Source organism: Cucumis melo, chromosome 1, assembly GCF_025177605.1.
Source record: "Cucumis melo cultivar AY chromosome 1, USDA_Cmelo_AY_1.0, whole genome shotgun sequence".
In the NCBI taxonomy this organism is placed as follows: Eukaryota; Viridiplantae; Streptophyta; class Magnoliopsida; order Cucurbitales; family Cucurbitaceae; genus Cucumis; species Cucumis melo.
The window spans coordinates 1,389,665-1,407,701 of NC_066857.1; the positions used below are offsets into that span (position 1 = coordinate 1,389,665).

General features: G+C 34.3%; 3 protein-coding genes across 5 annotated transcripts; all 3 read left to right on the top strand.

The window, feature by feature from the left end:
• The first annotated feature begins 2,309 nt into the window (after positions 1-2,309).
• Positions 2,310-4,652, top strand: LOC103495376 (E3 ubiquitin-protein ligase RING1-like). Its single transcript, XM_008456909.3, has 2 exons — positions 2,310-3,486; positions 4,413-4,652. Exons 1-2 carry the CDS (start codon positions 2,471-2,473, stop codon positions 4,438-4,440), a joined length of 1,044 nt encoding a protein of 347 aa, XP_008455131.2. The 5' UTR covers positions 2,310-2,470; the 3' UTR covers positions 4,441-4,652.
• Positions 4,653-7,260: 2,608 nt separating this feature from the next.
• LOC103495377 (pentatricopeptide repeat-containing protein At5g09450, mitochondrial) lies at positions 7,261-11,102 on the top strand. 2 transcript variants are annotated; one of them, XM_008456911.3, is made up of 3 exons: positions 7,261-7,787; positions 7,886-8,177; positions 10,155-11,102. In XM_008456911.3, the coding sequence occupies exons 1-3, from the start codon at positions 7,753-7,755 to the stop codon at positions 11,046-11,048; spliced, it is 1,221 nt and encodes a 406-aa protein (XP_008455133.2). In that variant the 5' UTR covers positions 7,261-7,752; the 3' UTR covers positions 11,049-11,102. The 2 variants fall into 2 exon arrangements, with proteins under 2 accessions (XP_008455133.2, XP_008455132.2); XM_008456910.3 differs by having other exon boundaries at positions 7,380-7,787; positions 7,877-8,177.
• Positions 11,103-13,321: 2,219 nt separating this feature from the next.
• Positions 13,322-16,830, top strand: LOC103495378 (root phototropism protein 3). 2 transcript variants are annotated; one of them, XM_008456913.3, is made up of 5 exons: positions 13,322-13,858; positions 13,967-14,098; positions 14,273-14,342; positions 14,461-15,759; positions 16,091-16,830. In XM_008456913.3, the coding sequence occupies exons 2-5, from the start codon at positions 13,986-13,988 to the stop codon at positions 16,637-16,639; spliced, it is 2,031 nt and encodes a 676-aa protein (XP_008455135.2). In that variant the 5' UTR covers positions 13,322-13,858; positions 13,967-13,985; the 3' UTR covers positions 16,640-16,830. The 2 variants fall into 2 exon arrangements, with proteins under 2 accessions (XP_008455135.2, XP_008455134.2); XM_008456912.3 differs by having other exon boundaries at positions 13,322-14,098.
• The last annotated feature ends 1,207 nt before the right edge of the window (positions 16,831-18,037 follow it).

The window sequence follows — 18,037 nt, forward strand, 5'->3', positions numbered from 1 at the left end:
AGCGTATCCATTGTGTTTATACCCTATTTCAACATGATGAACCATAATACATAAACATAATACAAACCAATATGTTGTATGCAAAATATCTGTTAAGTATTCTCAGAAGACAAAAAGTAAGATGTAGCCTAGGGGTGATCATGGGTCAAATTCGGTTGGTTTTGTGTAAAAGCCCGGGTCGAAAATCGATCTAGTTGGTTCATACTAAGGAAAATCGACAACGATGTTCAGCGGGTTGGTTTCGGTCGGTTTTGTGAAACATTTTAATTAAACCAACCACCGACTAGAATTTTAATAAAACCAACCATCAAGTCTCGATTTGGTCGATTTCAGTATCAATTTTTGGATGTCGATACTCACCCCGAATGTAGCCTAAATAATCTCATTGAATAATCTTTTAAACGTATTAGGTTTGGGGACATTTCTAACTCAATCCATATTTTCGAGTTGATTGGATTGACAACTTAAAGAAAACCAAAATTTTAATCCCAACCGTTGGATAGTTCGAGTTGTCGGATTACAAAAAAATTAATCTAAAATACTTGATTTAATTATCAAATTACCCATTTTACATCTCCCTTTCAAAAAGAAAATTCATCATCAAGTTTTTTTTAAAAAAAATGGAACCAATATCACTTATTTGTCACGAAGCTTTAATTTCTTTTATCTAATGTGAATAATAGCCATGGTTTATTCCATGAAGTCAAGTTGAAGTCCACCATGCACTCTCTTCATTTCTGTATAAAAACTTCACCAAAATAAGACTTTTTAGTCTTTATTCTCATAAGAACTCATACTTAGCTTCCTCTGTTATAACTCATTTAAGTTTTTTCTTTTGCTATATTTTGTTTTATTGTTTTGCTATTTTTTAAAACGTCCCTTTAAATTTTTATTTACTTTATCTCTTTTTCTTTTTTTTCTTTTTTCTTTTTTTTTGTTTTCCATTATGTATGTCTTTTATTTAGGTATCTTTTTAACGAAACAATGCTTTAAATAATAAAACTCTTGAAAAAATATTTTGAAATACGGCAAAATGTCATGAGTTATTGATGATAGATATAAACAATTAGATAATGAAATTTTGTTATATTTACGGACAATTTGATATATTTTGCGATATTTGAAAATATTATTTTTAGTATATGTTATTCATCTAAACTTATAGGCTCCTAATATTATACTACTTGTGTAAACTTCTTTTTTGCAAAGCTAATATATTGTTAAAGGGAAAGAGAGATCTAATAGCTAAGGGTTAAAAGACGCACAAACAAAACTACAACTCAAACATTTTAGCTTAAAAAAGAAACACCACAACGTACAACTTAAGCAAACAAGTTTCAAGGAGAACAATTCACATGGTTAAGTTCCCAAGCACTTAGAACGACACATAAAAACCTCAATATGAATATCTATACTAATCGCATGAGGAGAACTCACGTGAGTACCATGACACATCTATCATGCTTATCTCAGATATGGTAAATAACAACATACCAAACAACACTTTGAACTTTATGCCTCAATTGTTTACCTCAATTTGCTAAAATGACAAATCCAATATAATTGAGTTCAAGATCTTAGAACAAAATTTTACAAGAGCACCGACCTCACAACAACATATCCTTCAAGGTTGGCATTACTTAAAGAACACTTCAAATAACAAATGATGCCTAGATTCCAAACCAATTGCACACAAAATACAATCCCTGAGGATATCAAACACCATTGCCTAACCTGATCACATATATGCAATCGATCAATTTCGTATAGCAAGCTAAGAAATGAAGACATGCCTAGGAATATTACCCTCAAATTAGGAGTCGAGCTCGAGACACCACAAGATACGTAGGACGTAAAACTCCCAAGCACTAGCAATCGAAAACACACAAGATTGATGAGATATTCGTATAACACAAATCAGTCCTCCCAACCTCTAGACTAGGTGTGAGCATGATAAACTGGAAAACTAAGCCAACCGACCAAACCGAAGTTAGTCGATCAAAAAATGAAAGGGGTCGGTGGAAGTTGGTTTGGAAAAGTTTCAAATAGAGAATTTCCAAAAGGTATTTTTAAGTGTTAAATCAATCCAACCGACCTAAAAAATGCTGAATGACCGATCCTTACTCATTGATGTTGAAATTGATTTGAAACTTTACGAAAGCTACGATTAGGGTTAGTTTACTGAATCTACGATCAAGTCGTAGGCTTGATTTTAGGCGCTTGTCATATCAGTCGTTGTTTATTAGTGGGCCGCATAAGGCCCAAAAGCATTAAGTAAAAACCTTGACTCAATCCTCATTTCCATCTCCATAGCCGAAAAAGTCAACAATGAAGACAAAACAAAGCAAAATCCAATTACCATTAAAACAAAAACATTCAAAACTTTCGGTGACCTACTTTCTTAAACCGCTCCTTCCGACCTGCCGCCTGATTTTTCAACATTTCAACTCCTCGGTTCTTCAAATCCGCCATGGATTTCCTCTCCTCCAGAAAGCTCCTCTCCTCCGATGACGAAGACGATGACCTCAAGAAATTATGCAAAGACTGCTTCGATTACTCTTCCTATTCTTGCCCTTCCTATTGCCTTGAAAAATGCAAGAATTACTGCTATATCCATATTCCAATCCCACCACCGGACGCTGATGATATCAATCAGACTTCCTCCACTAAATCGCCTCACAAACTCTCCAACCTGGTTACCTCCACCATCGCCCTTCTCTCCTTCACCTTCCTCCTCGTCCTCTGCTACGCCATCTACGCCCGTTTCTACTCCGGCCGCCGTAGACGGATTCGCCTCCCCGATCCCCCACCGCCTGAGACCCATCACCAACATGAGTTTCTGGATGAAGAACAGGGCCCTGTTTTAGATCATCCCATTTGGTACATCCGCACCATCGGCCTCCCGCCGGCCGTAATCGACGCCATCGCCGTCTGTAAGTTTAAATCCGGTGAGGGTTTGATTGATGGAACAGAGTGCTCTGTTTGTTTGAGTGAATTTGAAGAGGATGAAACCTTGAGGCTTTTGCCCAAGTGTAGCCATGCTTTTCATCTCCCATGTATCGATACTTGGCTTCGATCTCATACCAATTGCCCCATGTGCCGTGCTCCTGTTGTAGCTCAGTCCAGCGCCGCCGCCGCTTCTCCGCCACCGCCACGGCCTCCGGCGGAAACCCAGATAGGGGAATTGCAAAGGGAAGAGGGAGATGGAGCCAATTTGGGGGAAAGTTCTGCTAGAAATGAAGAAGAACAAGAACAACAACATGAAGAAGAAGAAACCCATTTTGCTGATGAAGATTTAGAAGAAAGAAGCAGTGATATTCAGCCAGTGAGAAGATCTGTATCTTTAGATTCTTTATCAGCTCTTAGAATCAGCTCAGTTTTTGCTAATGTTAATGAAAAATTGGATTCTGATGCTGAAACAATACAGAGAAAGGGGAAGAAATCATCACAAGGGAGAGGCTATTCTTCTACTTCTTCTATGAACAGGTCAGTTTCTTGTAGTGGGAAGTTTCTAATGAGAAGCTCCACTCAGATAAATACTGAAACTAATTACAGTTGAGCTGTTTTTGTTTTTCTTCTTCTTTTTGTGATATCTCTGAAGATGGAGATGTCTATACAAACAAACTCTCAGAAAGCTGAGAGGTTTCAAAGGTTGTTCTTGTTTTTGTCAAATACAGATGATATAAAAGATCAATGGTATATATACATACAAAACATACAAAGTTGAAATATGTTTCTTGTGAAATGTTCTGACTCTGGATGTTGCGATTACTTTACAACTCTATCATGCTTTCTCAATTACATGATTATAAGCAGAGTAAATCAATATTATTATTCAACAGAACTTAACTAAGACGATTTTTGTTTGTTTTTAGTTACTGAGTAAGTAAATCTTGGCATGAAATCATCAAATTTCTCAATAATCTTTTGTTAATATCTTAATTTATATACGTTTTTGGTAGTTTGATTATGTTTTTAGAGATCTCGAAATGTGCCATTTTGGTCTTTTTTCATTCAGTATTCCGAGTGATTGGTTCGTTCATTCGTTGGGATTCAATCAAACCCCTCAAATTGTACCAATTACCGTAGAGGGGAAGGCCACTCTAATCTTGAGAATGAGTACTTGCTATCTTTTCTTGATATAAAAGATAAAGGTTGAAACTTATGGTTTAAATAATCTCTATTTATATGGTACAGACAAACAAGATAATACTTCTTGGGTTTTAATTTGTTCTAACCGTTTGTCTTGTGATGTTCGTTTGCTCTACTTAGTACTAGTTTGTTTATGAATTTTATCACCTTCTTAAATGCTCATTTCTGCCTGTAATGAATGGAGATAATATGAAAAATATTTTGTCTCGTGTGATGTATTACTCAAAAGACAACTAAGTATATATCAAATGCAAGTGTAGGTTATCCAGACCGCAAGTCATCACATAAACATGCTATTGAAGAAGCTTCACCACTTCCACAACCATAATGTTTATAATGTCTTTGTACTCCAAAATGGCTAATAATATTGTTAGGTAGCATGGTTTTCTCTATGCTAAGTTAAGGTATATATCAAACATCACATGGTTGCGTCAACCATTTTGTTTCAATTAGTTTCCGAAGGAAAATCATTTGGGAATTGTTTGGCCTTTCAACTTAAATTGGTGTTACATAACTTGACTACAATAGTGAATATTATTGAAGTTCACATTTATCGAGAAACTTCGAGAACATTTGAACTTTATCCAACAATAATTCATCCACACAAACTTTTTAACCTCTAACATATTAATTTTAGACTTCATAACTCAACTCAGTGTCCAAATATAGAAAAGTGACCACCAATACAGAAAAATTAAAATTGCAGAGAAAGAAGATTAACCACCAATACAAAAGCATAAAAAGGTCTATAATTCATGATACAAAAATTATTTAGGTATATCATGAACTACTCTCATCTTTATTTAGTCCATCCAATGTTCAATTACACGTTTCGTGTTTTTTTCTTATGATCGAGGACGATGATGCATGAAAATAATTGCAATAAAGACTATACTTAACTATGACTTATTTCATCTTGGACCATCCAAAATTGAGCTTCTAGGAAGTTTCCTGTCTTAGTTCATGATTGACATGTTGCCACCTAACTTAAGGAAAAAGAAAACAAGAAGAAAATGAAAATTGGAGATGTGCCCAACCTGGCAGCCAAACTAATGTCATTTGGCAAACAAGTTTCACAATGACATAGAACTATGGGATCGTTTTGATAAAAAAACAGTAAAAACAACTCCCTTCCAATGGCTTCTTGATAAATATTTTAAGACAGATAAAATGAAAAAGGATTTTTTTAATAAAAAAAATGCTTTAAAATGTCATAGATGATCAGTCTATCAGTGTCTCTAACTAATAGAACGTGCTCCTATGGTGGTATGAACATGTTCCTATATTTGTACATGTTTTGATTTCTTTTGCTATATTTGAAACATTTTTTTATTACAATATAATTATAGCTACGAGGGATCGAACATTCCAACTTTAGAATATGAGGTCATGGCAATCATCGTTGGGGTTAAACTCACAAGGACATTTGTACGTGTTCTTAGCAACAACATATTTTAAAATAATGGAGTTCATGTTCCTTCCAAAATCATAAAATGCAAAGAAATACATTGACTTTACTTTCTCTTTTGCAAAGATAATTTATAAGTATAAGGAAGGAGAATCGTACCTTTAGCTTTGAGGTTGATAATAGAAATATTATGATAGTTGAGTTATGTTTGTGTTAAATGCATTGGCGTTTACGATTGAATCAAAATCATAAATTTTTTACACAAATCTTAAAATTTCAAATATTTATCTATGGGTTATTCCACAATGTCCTCCCAACTTTTGAATATTTGAGTAGAAAGTTTTTCATGAATAAAATGAAAAGAAAGAAAATTGGATTCAAGTAAGTAGTTGTGCCTTTTGGAATGGTAAAAAGCATGGAAAATGTGTCAAAAGCTCTCTTTTCCATTTATTATATATTGAATACAATATCTTAGAAGAACACTTTATCAAATATTTTGACCATTTATTCAAGCAGGTAGTAAAGTTTTTTTTTTTTTTTTGTTAATTGTGTCTTGCTATTTGTTTCTTTAGGACTACGTGTAATATTTTTAAATATAGCAAAATAAATCAAAATATTTTTAAAATATAGTACATAACATTTCGTCTATTAGTATTTATTATTGATAGAATATAAATATTTGTTATATTTTATAAATATTTTCAGCAATTTTGTCATTTAAAATAATTTCCCTAACATACACAATAGAAAACACATATTTTATAAGTTTCCACTAAATTGGTCGTAAGAAAATGTATAGAAGTAATACATTATTCCTTGAACTTTAATTTGCAATGATTTAGTCTTTATTTTCGTAGTCTACATTTTTTTTTCGGAGGTTACTCATTAGAATGCCACCAAACAAATTGTGCAAGCCTAGGAACATTTGTCATGCAATGAGCTTCACATGATGACGCTATAAGCATGGTATTTAAGCGATGTCCTAAATACGGTATGATGGGTTGACAAGGTCGATGAAAAGAACCCTTGATACCTACTCATATTTTTGAAAATGCATCAAAGATAGTATCTAGTCTAATCCCAAACGATGCGACATTTTAACGTTGCAACAGGACAACATATGTGCTTCGAACAATACTGTAAAATGCCTTCGGTTTGCAAGACAACTTGGAGCTATGTTTTCTAATACTAAATTTTTTCATGATTCTTGTTATAGTGTGAGTGTAAACTTTGTTAAAGAGAATGAAAATAAGTTTGAAAATAACCTTTAAGTTAAAATGTTTTTTAAACAAATAAAACACTTGTTTAGGAGCCTTTCATTAGGGTTTTTATTACGTATATTAGATCAATCTTTTCTTTATTTAATTTTATGATATTTTATATGATAATGCATGCATTACGTTGCATTCAGTCTGATAATCTAAAATGCTCTTAGTTCAATTGTTAGAATGCGAGTCTACAAAACTTGACGTTGTAGGTTCAAATTTTATTGAGCATATTTGAATGGACGACTCATGCCTTTACATGATGTTACTTTACCATTGTATTAAAATGCATGTTTGATCCAAGATATGAATAAGTTACTAGTCACAACGAGGCTAATTTATACAATAATTATTATAAGTTATAAACAATAAGACACGTAACATGATTATATCTTATCCATATGAAATAAAATGATTGACACAAGGAAGAGCACTTGTTATTTGTTGGTTATTAGATGCATATGAAAAACAATTAGACACAATTTCAACTTGAGGGAAAATTCATCTTCATAGCAATTCAATAATCGAAACGCAAGGGGCCAAAGTTCCTTAATCGCACTCGAGAAAGGTGCTTTAATCGGGTTGGATGGTTTCTCGCGATCGAGAGGAGAAAGGTTTAACCCATTTAAAGTATTCGTTGAGGTATGTTCACTAGAATTAGGGATGGAACCCCTTACATGGTAATTCTCCTAATCACTAGAGTAAAGGTTTAGTCCATTTAAAGTTTCCATCGAGCTCGAGTTAGAGCATCGTAATCGGATTGGATAGATACTTGTGAGCTCAAGTGAGGTATGCAAAAGGTTAAAAACCCCTAAGGATGGGTCATTCAAAACCCTTTGTTGTAGTGAAAAAAACATACAAACGAGTCGCCGATTCAAAAGTAAGCAAAACGGAGATCGGGTCACCCAAATTGTAGGATCCATTTCCATGGCTTCTCGCACTCTCTTCCTCGCCTTCAGCCGGTAAGTATAGCTGTTCTTTCTTTCAATGCAATCTCCGTATCATCTTCTTCATTATTTGAGAATTTTTGTGTAAATTGATCTGAACCTAGAAAACTCAGGAATAGAGGCTTCTTAAATCAAAGTTTCAAATCGATCCCAGTCTTCAATGAAGCCAATATTTCGAACTATTGCTCTCATGGAGCTTTGAGGAGTGAATCTTTTGATGACTCAGTGAATTCTGAAGAATTCAATGACTTGAAAAGCAGAATATTTCAGCTCAGATTGCCCAAGCGAAGTGCTATACGTGTTCTTGAGAGATGGACGAGTGAGGGCAACCAAGTTACGATCACTGAGCTTCGGAACATCTCCAAAGAACTCAGAAAGATTCAGCGGTATAAGCACGCTCTTGAGGTATTGTTTTATCTGTTTTCTTTTTGTTTCTTACAATTCTCTATTAAAGAGAAAAGTTTTCTGTGGTTTTCTTAACTGTTGTTGCGGTAACACTCGAAGAGATCTAATCAAACGTGCAACCCTATGTAAATAAACAAAGATACAAGTGAAAGTAGACAAATGCTTCGAAAATTTTTAGTCAAATAAGGAATGGAGAGGCGGCCTTCTAAAATCTAATTCAAAAAGGAAAAAAAAGAGAGTGAAATTTAACTAATGTACTTGTGATCTGTATGTTTACTGTCGAGGGAACTTGTATTTGTAGTTTTTAATTATAGTATAGTTGGTTAATTCTTATTGAGTGAAGTATACTCTCTAACCTTATTTTTAACATTAGAACAAGAAGATTTGTATCTACGGACCAAGATGTTTGAGCCTTCAAATCAAACATATGGAATTTGCTAGAAACAATGTTCATGTAATTCAAACATGGACCCCTTTTTAGGTGCTTTCTTTTGCTCAAAAGTCAAAACCCTTGGCTTTCAGTGTTGTCCCAATACAACTAATGATGACTTGAAACAAGTGATGCACGGAATTCCTTTAAGAGAATAGAAAGAAAAGAAAAAGAAAAGAACAAAGGAATTATTTTGCCAGACCCATGCTATGTCAAGAATGATAATTTTTGGGTGAGGATTGCTGTATTAACTTCTTAATGGAGCTGTCTTTGTGAAATCCTTATTAATTTTTGTTATTGACGCTATTAGGATGCTTTTTTGTTAGCTTCTAGTTCTAGATCATTTTCTAGTTGTTCCAACCGTTTGTACGTTTTCAACACACGCATGTTGTTGATGAACACGAAGACAAAGACAAGATGATGGAAGGAAACACTTCAGTAAGGATGCTTCTAAACTCACCCTTTGTAGGCATTTGAGTTTCTCACTAAATTGGATCATTGTCAATGAAAGCATGAAATTGTAGGCAGAAAGGTTCGGCTTCATATATGTCTGAGGGAGAGTCTGATAGGGGTAAATATATTATCAGAAAAACTTATATGATATTATGAACTTGATACTGGTTGAATGGAGCTGGTCCCGTACTTTGAATGGTTTAGCAGCTAGATGACCAGATGAAGGAGAAGAGACTTATGCAATGCTTAGACGAAGTTTATACTTTATTTTGCTCTTTCTAAAGAGTGTCAAGAGCGGAGAGAAAGATCCCAGGGGACAAGTGGCAGGACGGCCAATATGTTGTTTTGATGAATTTGCTGAGCTGGCACTGTTAGCATGGAGCAAAATTTGGAGTTTCTAGATTTTGGAGGGACTAGAACTATCGGATAGCTTTGGGTTTTGCAGCAGTAAGTGTTAGTCTCAGAGTGATAAGACCCATCCTTTGCCTTCGAACAGTGCTACTCTTTCAGTCTTGTCCTTTATGCAGCATAAAGAGGAGAGAAATTCAACAACTGATAGACTCAACAAATGTTTTGTAACGAGAAGAATGCAAAAGGTATATATATGGTCAATATGAGAAACAGAAAGTGGTGATGCATAAAAATGTTTTGTTGAAAAGAAAAGGAGTAATTTCCCCGTTGGGGGTCTTCCTTAATCCTTAAAGAATACAATTCACGTATTCTGAGGTGAGGGCAATTAAATGTTTGAAGAATTTTAGAAGTGTTCTAGTTCCTTCAAACAATACTTGGCTGCGTAAAATTATTAATGATGTAATTATATGCTAATAATGAGGAAGAAAGCGTCAAGTTGCAGTGTACTACAAGGGGAGTTGAATTTTATGATTGCCGAAATCTTTCTTATTTTTCGTTTGAGAAAAAGGATAAGGAAGTTGTTAGAAAGGTCTCTATCGTTTTGTTTGGCTCATAATCTGTAGAACACTGATCAGGGGATTGATTTTACGTCTTCTTCTCTATTTACAATGAACTGACAATCTGTCTACATTACATTAAATTTTCCGCATAATTCACTGCCAATACTATTTTCTTTCTTACAGATTTTAGAATGGATGGTAACTCATAATAAGTCTGATTTATCTGATTCCGACTTTGCAATCCGCATTGACTTAATGACCAAAGTATTTGGCGTCGATGCTGCCGAACGATACTTTGAAGGTCTGCCTATTGATGCCAAAACTTGTGAGACTTATACTGCTCTCCTTCACTCTTTTGCTGGGTCCAAATTGACTGACAAAGCTGAAACTCTCTATGAAAAGATAAAGGAGTCAGATATACCTCTAACAGCCCTTCCATTCAACGAGATGATGACTTTGTACACGTCGAATGGGCAAGTAGAAAAAGTATCCTCAATCGTTGATGACCTGAAACAAAAGATGGTTCATCCTGACATTTTCACTTATAATCTCTGGATCAGTTCTCTAGCTGCAGCTTTGAACATCGATGGTGTTAAACAGATTCTCAACGAGATGAATCATAACCCCAATTCAAATGAAAATTGGGTGCGATATATTGAACTCGTCAACATATACATTAAGTCAGCTAATCTATTGCATTCAGGGTCGAACTCTGTAGTTGAGTCTGCGAGTGGCATTTCTCAGCGAGAATGGATTACATATGACCTCCTCATAATCTTGTATGCTGGTCTGGGAAACAAAGACAGAATCGATCAAATTTGGAGATCATTAAGGATGACAAAGCAAAAAATGAAGAGCAGAAATTATATTTGCATTGTATCTTGTTACCTGATGCTTGATGATTTGAAGGAAATTGGTGAAGTTATTGATCAATGGAAACAATCAACTACAACAGATTTTGATATTTCTTCTTGTAATAGGCTTGTAAATGCATTTGTTGAAGCTGGCTTGAATGAGAAAGCCAACAGCTTTGTAAATGTTTTGATTCAGAAGAACTGTGACCCCACAGTAGCTTAGTGGTGGAAAGTAGAGGTTTAAATTCATAATCTAGTTCATCTCATTTTGATTAAATCCAAGTTTCATATACTTTGTTTTTAATTTTTCAAATTTCAAATCTCTGTCTTGGTCTTTATAGTTTGTGTCACACTTAAACTTCTTCTCAACGTGTGTCTTTAAGTTCATTTCATTTCTTTCTCTTTTGTAAGAACCGACTATTTAGTCCTTATTTGCAGGAATCTAACACATCTTATATACAAGAGGGCGATTATTTAATGCATACTAATATTTCTAAGATTAAGTTTGCGAACGTCTTCTCATGGTTTAATATCGGACAAAAGCTAAAATGGTATTTTTTTCGATAAAGTTCACCAAGATGAAGTTTACACACACAATTAAGATTCTATTTTAATTTTAAAATCATGTTTGTAAAGTTACTTGGTGTGAGTGTTATATATAATTATGATGTTATTTTACGTTTCTTGATGGATTATTTTAGTGGTTCGACTTGAGGTTCTTATTTATTTTATCAAATATAAAATGTAAAAAAAAAAAAATTCTTTTATCAAACAAAACCTAAATAATTAATTTTTTTTAATCCAACCCTATTTCCTTTCCAAATTTACTTCACATATCATATCATATAAAAAAAAACGAATAAATGTGAAAGAATAATTATTAAAAAGCATCACAAATATGCACAATAACATTCATGTTAATGCCATTGAAACTCTTATATTCTTATACACATCATTATATTCACACCCACCCACACAAAGAAATAAAATAACTATTTGAATGTAGCATAAATGAAAATTTAGACATATTTTTCAAAAGAGAAGTAGAAGAAAAAAGGACATTAAAGTCACATGGCAATGTCTAATTAAGCTCCCAAATATAGATAATAGGTCAACAATTATCCCATCATTTATTGCCCTAGAAGACCCAATTGATGTAACTTTATATTATCTCTTCTATGCTTGCAAACTCCAAAGACATTGATTGTTTCCTTTGAAATTTGTCTCAATAAATAATTTATGAATTGACATTTCAAATTTGTGAAAGTAGTGACCAAATTAATTGTGATGTATATTTGAGACCTATTTATTCTTATCGACGAGAAAACGATTCCTTTGTTCGGAAATGGATGTCACACAAATAAATAATTTGTAAATACTTTTTGGATTACCATTGATGATGTTAAAATTAAAGTCATTTTTATAACTTTTTTTTGGCTGATATCCAATAAAATTACTGTATTGACACGTTGTGTTAACGTGTTAAAGCTCTTGTTGTCAAGTCTAGCTTTTATTTTAAGCTTATTTGCTTTAGTATAGCGAAAAATTTTACATATTTATAAATTTTGAAAATTCTATTTTCTCACTTTTAACGTTGTTTAATGTATTCAAATCAATAATCAAACTTTAGAATCTTGTTTTTCATTCTCGTTCTCTTGCTCTCATTTCTAGCTTGTACTTCCCTATATATTGTGGATTTTTTTTACATGTTTCAAACTATTCAAACATTTATTTTTTTTATTGTAATTTTTTTTTGTGTTTGAATCAAGGTCAAAATATAGGAAGTTGAGAAGATTTCAGCTTCTATTATTTCTTTCGAGAATACATCTTCACTAGTAAAGTTATGTTTAGACAGACAACGATGATATATATCTTAACGAGTAATGTACATATATGTCTTAGCTTTTGTGACATTATTTCCATAACTCTTCAACTTAATTGAGTGGTTGTGACTTGAGCAAGTTGAGTGAGAAGGACAACTCTCTCTCTCTCTCTCTCGCCCCTAACCATGTCAAGCATGTAAGGTTTTGGCAGCCAAAGTGGGAAAACAACACAAAACCCTTATTCCAATTATCTCTAGCCGTTGTTACGGTCAGAGTAATTTAGAGTTTAGAGTTTAGGGTTTCGGTTGTGACGACTAAACAATCTCTTATTCAACTTCTTTACAAGCGCATTTAGAAGTTGGATCGATATAAGAAGATTTTGACATGATCAGCCTCTTTCACTTTTGTCCTCGTTGCAAAAAAGAAAAGAAGCAAAGTTCATAGAAGATAAGCACAAGGAATAAAATACACAAATGGATTGCAAATTCAATAGTCAATATGTATATCAATTGCAGAGTTATTCAATAGATTACAAATAAGAAAAAACTACACTGTTGTATCTTAATAACTCATTTTCTGTAGTGGTCGTAACTGCAGTAATAATCAAATGAAAGAAATGAGCTTGAAGTTCTGTAATTCTAATCCTTTTTACTTCAACTTTAATTTCTAAAAACTCTCTCCCATGTCTTCTTTTTCCATCAATGACAACCCTCTTTCTCCAGTAGTATTTGACATAATTGGTGACATCCATGACAATAAGCAGAGTTACTTTCTTCTTCCTTCAATAATGCAGTGATTACTTTTATTGTTGTATCTTATAATGAAGTTGTGGAGTCTATCTTGAGATATGTAATAAAAGTCGTGCAATCTAACTGAGGAATGAAGGATGGATAATTTAGTTGTGGTTAGGGGTGACATATTAAATTCTAGAGAAATAAAAAGGTTTACACAACTTCCATTTAAAGTTCATATATTGTATTTCTTGTTCGTTAACTACCTTAGCACAAAAAAATACCCAAAGAAATGGAGGAAGATCAAATTTTAACGCAGACGGAAGCAAACAATATGTCCATGGCGGATCAGGGGAGAAGACCCAGAAAGAAAGATCCAATGACATTGCATACTGTAGAATTCCCCGTGAGCAATATCAATCCAATTCCAACAACTGTCCAAGCCGACATTTCAACCAGCATAAATCCAACCAACCCATGTGGAAATTCTTCTTTTTGACTTCATATCTCTGTTTTTTTTTTTTCCATCCCCACTTTGATAATTCGTTGTTTCCCCTCAAGCTAAATTTTCAACTGAAACTTTTCAGAGTTTTCTCCCTTTCAATCATGTGGGAATCTGAATCTGAATCTGTTAGAGAACGTGGGTATGGCGATGGACTCCTCAGTCCAACCAAACATAGCCTCAAGACCGATGGGTTTGAGCTTAGAGGCCGTTCATGGTTAATTCTTCTTTAGAAACTGCTTTTTCCTTTTTGAATTTTTTTTTTCTCTTTGGATATTCACATGTTGCCTTTATGGGTGTAGTGAACATCAAATGTATGTTGAAATGGCTGTGCCAAATTTGAACCGAGTTCTCATGCAGGGTTTTGAGTTTTATGGTTTGTTTTGCTTAGGCATGTTGGAACTGATATTCCGAGTGATCTTCTTGTTCAAGTTGAAGACGTGGATTTCCATTTACACAAGGTAGCACATTTCCTTTTATTTTTATTTTTCGGTTTAGAGCCTATGTGTTTTTGGAGATGAGTTTTTTGACCATTTGTTTGTTTTGATTTGTTGTTTTTTCCTCATTCTTGTTGGAAAGTGTCTTCTCTTTTCTCGAAGTGGGAAGATGACAAGACTTGCGTATGAATCAAGGGATCCAGATTTGAGCAAGATTGTTATCAAAGACCTTCCGGGGGGGACTGAGGCGTTTCTATTAGCAGCGAAGTTCTGCTATGGCATCCCTCTTGATCTAACCGCGGCCAATATCTCTGGCCTAAGATGTGCTGCCGAGTACCTTGAAATGACAGAAGATTATGAGGAAGGGAACCTCATATTCAAAACCGAAGCGTTTTTAAGCTATGTTGTTCTATCATCTTGGAGCGACTCGATTCTAGTGTTGAAAAGCTGCGAGAATCTTTCACCGTGGGCAGAGAATCTTCAAATAGTTAGAAGATGTAGTGACTCCATAGCTTGGAAGGCCTGTGCCAATCCAAAAGGAGTGAGATGGAGTTACACTGGGAAGCCTCAGGACATTCAAAGTCCAAAATGGAACGAGATGAAGGAGCCGATCCCAGGTGGAAGCCATACCGTTCCTGTGGATTGGTGGTTCGAAGACGTATCAATTCTGAGAATTGATCACTTTGTGCGAGTTATCACTGCTATAAAGGTGAAAGGGATGGGATATGAACAGATTGGAGCTGCAATAATGTACTATGCATGTAAATGGCTTCCAGGTTTAGTTAATCATGAGAATGGAGAAGGCACAGAGGCCACAAACTGTAGCAATGGCAGTGGCAGTAGCAGAAAGTACAATTGGAATGGTGACCTTCATATGGTTGTGGTAAATCCGAAGAACAAAATCTCAACGATTCAGGTGAAAGAAAGGAGAATGATTATTGAGAGTCTGATCAGCATACTTCCACCACAGAAGGACAGTGTTTCATGTAGCTTTCTTCTACAACTTCTAAGCATGGCAAATGTTTTGAAGGTTGCTCCTGCTTTAGTTACTGAACTCGAGAAAAGGGTGGGGATGCAATTTGAACAGGCCACCCTCAAAGACCTTCTCATTCCTTCTTATAACACATCTGAGACCATGTATGATGTTGATCTTGTTCAGAGGCTTTTAGAACATTTCCTGATTCAAGAACTAACCGAAGATTCAAGTCCCAGCTGTCAATCCTTTTCGGGAAAAGATGCATTAGAAGCATCTCAAACTACTGCAAGTTCGGACCAAAATGCGAAGATGCGAGTGGCAAGGCTTGTTGATAGCTATCTCACAGAGGTGGCTAGAGATAGAAATCTTTCTTTGACAAAGTTTCAAGTCCTGGCTGAGGCTCTTCCCGAATCGGCAAGATCATGTGATGACGGACTTTATCGAGCAGTCGATTCATATCTTAAGGTAAGTTGAATGTAATCTTTTTAATCTATTTGCTTGATCAAGTTTCATTTTTTACCGACTTCTGTTTTGGTTAATTCCATTCATTGGTGTTTTTAATTGTCATTTGTCCCCAAAGAAAGGGATTTTGAAGCAAATATGCATATATAATTTCAACTGCATAACATTTGGCGTGAAACAATAAAAGACTTGGATACATTAGAAATCCTTATAAACTTATAAAGGGGATTATGTAAGGAAAGGTTTCGTTAAAGAACTGCATCAAGTTCATTCGACTATGGATCCCCATTAACTTTCTTCTTTTTACTTATTTCTTGTTAAACAAAATCAACAGGCACATCCAACGCTATCCGAGCACGAAAGGAAACGGTTGTGCCGGGTGATGGACTGCCAAAAGCTGTCTGTTGATGCCTGTATGCACGCTGCACAAAACGAACGACTCCCATTACGCGTTGTCGTTCAAGTTCTCTTCTCTGAGCAAATAAAGATAAACAATGCCATAGCCAACAACACAATCAAAGAAGCTGGCGACTCACGATTTCAACCAATCGCCTCAAGCAGAAAAACACTACTTGAAGGGACACCTCAATCATTCCAAGAAGGATGGACAGCCGCAAAAAAAGATATAAACACACTGAAGTTCGAACTTGATACTGTGAATATAAAATACTTAGAGCTCCAAAACAATTTGGAGACTTTGCAGAGGCATTTTGAGAAGATCCTAAAGCAGAAACAAACATCATCATGGAGCAGTGGATGGAAGAAACTAAGTAAACTGACAAAGATGAATGCCATGGAAAACCAAGATTTGGTTGATCAAGTTCCAACAACAGGAGAGAAGGCTAGAAAGACAAATAGAAGGTGGAGAAACTCAATATCATGAAAAGGAAATTCAATAGTAGGAGGCAACAGTACAATATTGAGGATCTTACCTTTTCTGCTTGGTGAAGGGTGGAATTATTGGAAAGTTGTGGCATTTTTCAGGCTTTTATGTGAAATGGTAATTTTATTGTAAGGATGTACAACTATCATTATCTTTTTATTACCACTTCAATAAATCAAAATCTAAACCAAGTTTTCGTCTCATAACTAAAGTTTGTATTTGGTTTGAGATTTCGACTAAAAATTCATATCTTTCTTTTAAGAACAGTGCCAACTATAATAAGATATAATTAAAAAGAGGTACAAACATAAACTTCGAAAACTAAAAACGGAATGATTTTTAAATAGGATAGTAGTTTTGTTTTGTGTTTGGCCAATGGCCATGAATTCAGTTATGACCTAAAACATATGGATGTTAGTTTGCCATCCATGTTCTTCCAAAGTTGTGATCTTAAAATAACATATCAAACTTAGAAGATTCTTGTCTATAAAGTGATGGAAGAGAACCAATATGATACGTGTTTTCTTAGATTACACATGTTTTGTTTATTCAATATACATCATTCAATCTCATTTTCCATTTATCTATTTAGAATTGGTTTTGTATCTATATTTCATTATATTTGTAGCCATTCTTTTTAGTGTGTATAGTCATATTGTTTTTTTCTATATATGACAAACTTTTTAATTTTTTAGTACAATGTCAAATCGTAACTATAATCGATCTAATATATTTTTTTTATCAGTTTGAACTTTTCATAATATTTATAGAGTATGTGACAAGCACTAGATCGACGCGTAGGTTTTCTCTTTTGTAAACCACACGTTCTTTCTCTATTAAAACAAATTCATTCCTTATACTGTCATGTATGCTTTTTCTTTGCTCAACTTTTGGCATCAAATTTAGTGTCTGCTTGTGGGCTGGGAAGAAAGTTGTATAATGGTAAAACCTACAAACCTTACGAATATGAATAAAAGGGAGGAGGAAAGGAAAGGATCTAATCAAGACTGCCACCTACGGAGGACTAAAAAATAAATACCTTGAATGAGTTATTATCTGACTCGACTAACTACAAATCTACTAATAAGCAGAACCCTTCTTATGCAGTGGTCCATGTGAAGCATTAATACATAGTCAATGCTAGAGGGAAATAAAAGCTCCTTTGGATAAGTATATGTGGGAGAAACAAAGTCTTATATATGTATTGGATTTTATGCCTAAACTAAACAACATGTTATTTTATCTTAATGTCTTCAATTTAATTTGCATATAACTATATCCAATAAATTAAAATATGGAGCTATTTGCATGTGTAGAAAAAATGGTGAGTATGGACTTGGGTGTAGCCTAAACTAAACTAAACTAAGTACATTGCTCTTATGATTTAAAATAATTAAT

Coding starts and splice junctions, on each gene's coding strand:
- LOC103495376 (XM_008456909.3), top strand. CDS start 2,471: ATGGATTTCCTCTCCTCCAGAAAGCTCCTCTCCTCCGATGACGAAGAC. Junction 3,487..4,412: donor TCTACTTCTTCTATGAACAG/GTCAGTTTCTTG, acceptor ATGCAAGTGTAG/GTTATCCAGACCGCAAGTCA.
- LOC103495377 (XM_008456910.3), top strand. CDS start 7,753: ATGGCTTCTCGCACTCTCTTCCTCGCCTTCAGCCG. Junction 7,788..7,876: donor CTCTTCCTCGCCTTCAGCCG/GTAAGTATAGCT, acceptor ATCTGAACCTAG/AAAACTCAGGAATAGAGGCT. Junction 8,178..10,154: donor GGTATAAGCACGCTCTTGAG/GTATTGTTTTAT, acceptor TCTTTCTTACAG/ATTTTAGAATGGATGGTAAC.
- LOC103495378 (XM_008456912.3), top strand. CDS start 13,857: ATGTGGAAATTCTTCTTTTTGACTTCATATCTCTGTTTTTTTTTTTTC. Junction 14,099..14,272: donor GAGCTTAGAGGCCGTTCATG/GTTAATTCTTCT, acceptor TGTTTTGCTTAG/GCATGTTGGAACTGATATTC. Junction 15,760..16,090: donor CAGTCGATTCATATCTTAAG/GTAAGTTGAATG, acceptor CAAAATCAACAG/GCACATCCAACGCTATCCGA.